The 6,174-nt window shown below is 42.5% G+C and overlaps 1 protein-coding gene across 1 annotated transcript in view; it reads right to left on the minus strand.

Annotated features, from left to right (window-relative positions):
- Positions 1–6,174, minus strand: part of MRPL1 (mitochondrial ribosomal protein L1) — a 75,988-nt gene that overhangs the window by 61,582 nt on the left and 8,232 nt on the right. Inside the window, exon 2 of the mRNA XM_004703395.3 lies at positions 2,508–2,622. Within this exon, the coding sequence (XP_004703452.2) occupies positions 2,508–2,622 (115 nt within the window). The remainder of the gene's footprint in view (positions 1–2,507; positions 2,623–6,174) is intronic.

Genomic DNA, 6,174 nt, shown 5'->3' on the forward strand with positions numbered 1-6,174 from the left:
ATGGGGTGCCATGCCCTGGCCCCAAAGTCTATTTTTGGTACTCCCTCAGGACTTCCTTGCTCTGCTCTCCTTGCTGTTCTGTTGCATGCCCTTAGTGTTTTGCCTCAGTATGGTTGGGTGGGATCAGGCACAATTCCCACACTGTATCTCCAGTGTTGTGCCCTGTAGGGCTATGAGTCAGTGATGGATGCTGTTTCTTGTAATGGGGCTGGCCATATGGTCCTCTCCATGCATTGGTTGCTCTGAATAGGAATGTTGTCCTCCATGCTTGGTGGGCCAGGATGTGCTCCACTCTCACTTCCTCCCCCTTCATTTGCTCCTGTGTGCTCTGATCAGCCATGTCCCTCTCCCTGGGCTGTAGCCTCAGTGCTGTCCTCTGAAGTCAATTCTTCTGGGGTGGGGAGGGGGCCGTCCCCTCAGACCTCTCTATTGGTGAGACTCACTCTTACTGCCATCAAGTCGATGCCAATTCACAGCGAGCTAATGGGCAGGGTACAACTGCCTCTGCAGGTTTCAGAGACGAGAACTCTTTATGGGAGGAGAAAACCCATCTTTCTCCTGAGGAGCGGCTGGTGGTTTCAAATTTCGAACCTTTCCATTAGCAGCCCAATGCATAACACTATGCCACCAGGGCTCATGGTGAGAGGGAGGGACAGGTTTATCTTATATATCTTTTTTACACTGACTCAGCCTGTATGCCACCTAATAAATGATCCTTAATGAATACTAAACCAAAAATAAATAAATAAAATTATATTCTAGGCACATGAAAAGGGGTACCCACCCCAAAAAAAGGGTTTTCCCCCCAAAAAGCTATGTATTTAAATTGTTTTACAAAATTGCCTTATTGGGGTGGGGGTGGGGGAAACAACCTTATCACCCTCATTATACTTAATATCTTTGTCAAATCTGCAATTCCATTCTTGGAAACATTTTTCAAACTCATCTGTTTGGCTGGCTGACAGCACCTTTCTCATTTATTTCCTCACCTCTTAAAAGTCGCATGGGGCGAGATCAAGAGTAATGTGTGTATGGGGCAAGAGAGGCATGCTGGTTTTTGCCAAATACAGGTGTACTGAGATGACTGCATGAGCCGGTGCATTGCCGTGGTGGCAAAACCAGTCGCCCCTCTGCCACAAATCAGGCCTTTATTGTCACACACTGTTATGCAATCTTTTCAAAACCTCTAAATAGGAAGCTTGATTAACAGTCTCCAAAGGCACTATCCCCCTCACATCAAAAACAAATGAACATCGTCTTAGCTTTGATTTCACTTGACAAGCCTTTTGGGAGCAAGGTGATGATGACGTCTCCCATTGGCTTGATTGAGGTTCGCTTTTGGGGTCATAAGAATAGCACCATAAAAATAATAATAAAAAAAGAACAGCACCATGTGTCAACAGTAATGACCTGGGGGGAAGTGTGATTCAATTCAGAGCTCTCCTTTCAAAGCACGCCCTGTTTCCACTTAGCGATCTTTTCCTGGTGGGTCAGAACCTGAGGCACACATGTCGCGACCCTTCTCCTTCCCAAATCATCCGTGAAAATGCGCTGAACCAAGCTCCAAAGTACGAGTTCAATAACTTCCTCTTCTCTTCAATGGTCCCTTGTAAGTCTTTGAGTTGACATTTTCTTCCGTTCGGGAAGTTAACGGACGTCCAGAATGAGGTTTGTCATCAATCAACATTTCACCTTTTTTGAAATGAGAAAACAACTTGTACACTTGAGTTTTTCGCATAGCGCTGTCCTTGTAAGCTGTGTTTAACATCACAATGGTTTCTGCAGCATTTTCCCCAAGCAGGAAACAAAATTTCACATCCCCTATATAAATTAAAATGTAGAGCTGGGCACAGTGAGTTCCATTCTAAAGAGGCGGTCATAGCACACTGGAACTCGCTTGGGCTCTGAAACTAAGCCCCTTGGCTTTTGGAACTAAATGTGAGCTCAAAAACTAGTCCCAACACATACTAGCTCTGTGACTCTGAGCAAATCATATAAACTAGTGAGCTTCACCAATGAGTAACTTCAGGGTCTGTAGTTTGAATCCAAACTGTGCGGCAATTGAAAGATGAGGATTTCTACTCCCGTCAGCAGTTACAGGCTCAGAAAGCCCCAGGGGCAGTTCCACTCTTTCTTATGGGAATGCTATGAGTCGGAAGCAACTCGATGGCAGGGAGTTTGGTTTAGAAAGTATCTGTGCTTTGATTGAAAAATTGAGGAAAATAAAAATAGTTTCCTCATAATGCTGCTAAGGGGATTGTGCATATCAGTGTTCAAAAGCCATGAACTATTATTGTAGTAGATCTTAAATATTAACTTAGCATGCAATAAGTTAATTTTATTTCTTTCATGATTAAAGGTCAAAGTAGCAGAACTGGTCAACTTTTACAATTTAAGTCCCTATATATGTGTTTATGGAGTCAAGCATAATGCTTTCCACCAAAATTTTAAATGAGAGCAAATTTTTTAAATCACTGGAAACGCATACCCCCCAAAAGCCCACTTACTTCGCAGCAGCAGCAGCAAAATGTCTGCTGGGCACCAGAAAGCCGACAAAACAAGGAGGGCGGGATGCATGGTAAGCCGTCTTGGAAATGCTTTGTCTCTGGTGATGTATCAAAACTTGAAAAAAAAATAGGAAAGGAAAAAATATTAAATTAAACAATCATATTCACAATGTTTTACATTTTTTAGAAAAGCAGTGTTTTCCAAAACAACAACACTTAATACTACATGACTCTTAATTTTTTCATAATTGCACTTCACAAAACAAAAACCAAGCAAGTATAGCTATAGTGAAGCGATTTTACCTCCATTTATTTTTTTCCTTAATCTAGTTCAGCCTCAACAGAGTCGGCTGGTGATATTGGTAAGGTTTATGCAGGTGTACCGCCGAAATTTTAAACTAAATTAAAATTCATTCATTCATATTTTTGAACAAGTTGTACATCCACAGAATGCCCAAGGCACACCTGAAGAATAAAAGCATAGTGAGGGGCCTTGTCCTACCAGAGATCAAGATTTGTTGTAATACTGTGCTGATTAAGAAAGACACTTGGGTATTGTTACAATACAGGCTAATAGAAACACATAAGCCAGGATGCACGCACACATTGCTAATTATAATGACATCGAAGTTATTGTAGGTCAGTAAGAAGGTATTCAATAAGTAGTTGCTGACATAACAGGATAATAGTTTATTAAACGTATAATTAGAGCCCCGAGTATGCATGGGCCTTCTAGTCTGGTTCCTTCAATGATATCTTGTGCTTCTGGGCCATGCACAGCTTGGGCTGTGGTCTCATTTTAGAGGGCATTCTCTATCTACTATGCTGATGGACAGGAGTGGGCTGGGCCTGAGACAGGACCTTGGTTGATGGGTGTCTGTGAGCGGAGGCACACCCCTGGTTCCCTTGAGGACACCATCAAGACACGACTTTAGTCAAGAGTTAAACCGAGTCACACCCTTTGTTTCTGGGGGGAGCGGGTGGGGGAGAGCTGGACTTTACTTTGGTAGAGGGTGTGACGTAGACACCATCTGGTGGGGTATAAATGCTGGTTCTAGCACTCATCACCTCACCTGGCCAGCCTGACTGCTGTTTCCTGACTGAGCTATGATGGAAGCAAGGAGACCTGCTGTGGCTTTTGGACATTTTCGGCTTCCGCCTCTAGAACCTGAATTTGGCTTGAATTTGCCAGATCCTTGGAGTTTGGACTGAACAGCACCCACCACCACGTGAGACGTTTCCTCAAAGTTATGGGGGTTTCTGTGGGATGTTGCAGCCATGTATAGAACCCAGGGAATAAACGCAAGGGAAGGGTGGGGAAATGGAACAGACGAGCATCTTGGAAGACTTGGGAAACTGGAATATTTTCAATCTCCAACTTCTTGGGATTAGTCTGACATTAATTTGTGTAATCTAAATATTACCATGATCCCTACCTCAATGGCAAACACAAATAAAATGCAATTTTATATCAGTGTTATCAATAGTGGGTCTGTTTGTTACAAGGCTGTAATAAATTAAGATTACACCAAAATGCAAATTAGCCACTTTACTATGTATGCTGTTCGGGTTGGCTGACTGTTTTTCTCCTCACAGCACTTTCTCAGTGACAGGAGTCGTGCTTTGCTCTTACTGCAGAGATGTTATTACAGCAAGTAACTGCTTGCAGACCAGATCATTTAAGCAAGCAATGTCCTACATCTTAATGGCTCCAATTTTACAAAGTCCTGGTTGTGTTAGTCTGGGTACTTTAGAGAAACAAATCCACAGAAACCCATATATAAGAGAGTTTTATATAAAGGTTAAATGTGCATCAAGAAAACATCCCAACCCAGTGCTGCCCAAGCCCACAAGTCCAACATTAACCATTAACTCATTGAGTCCAACACCAATCCACAAAGTCCTCCTCCATCTCACAAAGCAGACACAATGATGCTGACTGCAGGAGGAAAGCCAAATCAGTGAACGTGTAAGCATCTCAGTGCTGGCAGGGGTCTCACACAGCTGCTCCAGCACCCAGGGTTGCATCGGGGTAGGTCCATGCGGCTTCTCCTTGAGGATGTCTTGCAGGAAGTCAGCCTTGGGCGCTGAAGCAGGGAACTGCTAAGGTAGCTGCACCCTGGTTGACCGTCAGAAAGCAAGAGACCTGAGAACTAGAAAGGCGAGGCTCACCAAGCCATTTATCCCTCCGCCTTTCAATTAATTCCACATGTGTTTATCGGCCAGGTTGGCACAATAAACTACCTCAAGGTTTTCTGAAGGACAATCACAGTATCACATTTCAGGTAACAAAATACAAAAAGAGCTCAAATGTTTACCTACACTAAAAATAAAAACAGTTTCCCTTGAGTCTGTTCTATCATGGTAACTCCACAGGTGTCAAAACAATGCTCCATAGGGTTTTCAATGCCTGGTTTTTCAGAAGAATTGCATCCCGAGGCACTCCTTAACCTAAACTGTAAGCTGTAATTTTCCTAATAGGATGCATTGGTGCAAATGCTCTCTCATCCATGTCAAGAAATGTAGGGAAGACAACTACTTGGTCAACCGACTGGAAGATTGATATTTGTGCCCATTCCAAAGAATGTGGAAATTATTCAACTATTATTAATTGCAAGTAAATTTTTGCTTAGATAATTCAAAAGCAATTGCAGAATTACAGTAGCAGAGAACTACTAGAAATTCAAGCCTGATTCAGACGAGGATGTTTAACAAGGGATATCACATCACTGTTGATGTAAGATGGATCCTGGCAGAAGCAGAGAATACCAGAATGATGCTTACTTGTGTTTAAGTACACAAAGGTATTCGACTATGAGGATAATAACTTATGGATAACAATTCAAAGAATGGAATGCCACTTAATTGTACTCATGCAGAACCTGTACACAGACCGAGAGACAATCATTTAGACAAAATGAAGGGATCCTGCCTGGTTTAAATCAGGAAAGGTATGCATCAGTGTTGTACCCTTTTATCACACGTACTCCATATGTATTCAGCCAAATAATCTGACATGCTGTGAAGAACAGCATCAGGGCTGGAGGAAGGCTCAGTAACCTGCAATATGCAGATGACAACGTCTTGCTTGCTCAAAGTGAAGAGGAATTGAAGCACTTATGGCTGAAGGTCAAAATTTACAACATGCAGCATGGATGACATCTCAACATCAAGAAAGCAACAACCCTCACAATTGGACCCTTAAGCAACATCATAATAAAGGCAGAAGAGACTGAAGCTGTCAAGGACTTCATCTTCCCTGTACATATTTTATATATCACAGCGATAATTTAGACATATACAGGCGTCATACAGGTATATATATAAATTACAGGTATCATTTCCTATCAGGTCATAAAAACTTTCTCTTTAAGGCTGGGAGAAGGCATCTTTTGGCAAGTTGGTCCCTTCCTCCTGTGGAGTGGTCCTCACCAGAGCCTCCAGTATATTGTTTGGGGTGGTCCAGACAATATTCTGGAGCCAGCTGAAGCTCCTCCTGGGGACCAGAGCTTTGGAGGTGCAGCCGAATAATTTTTCCAAAATTGTGTTGGATAGGGAAACAGTCCATAAGTGAGGAGCAAATGTAGAACTTTCAAACACATATAAACCCACTGCCATCAAGTCAATTCTGATTTAAAGTGACCTAATACAAGGTTTCTAAGACTGT

The sequence above is a fragment of the Echinops telfairi genome, unplaced genomic scaffold, assembly GCF_000313985.2.
Source record: "Echinops telfairi isolate 266 unplaced genomic scaffold, ASM31398v2 ScPeMD7_7468;HRSCAF=8506_0, whole genome shotgun sequence".
Lineage (NCBI taxonomy): Eukaryota > Metazoa > Chordata > Mammalia > Afrosoricida > Tenrecidae > Echinops > Echinops telfairi.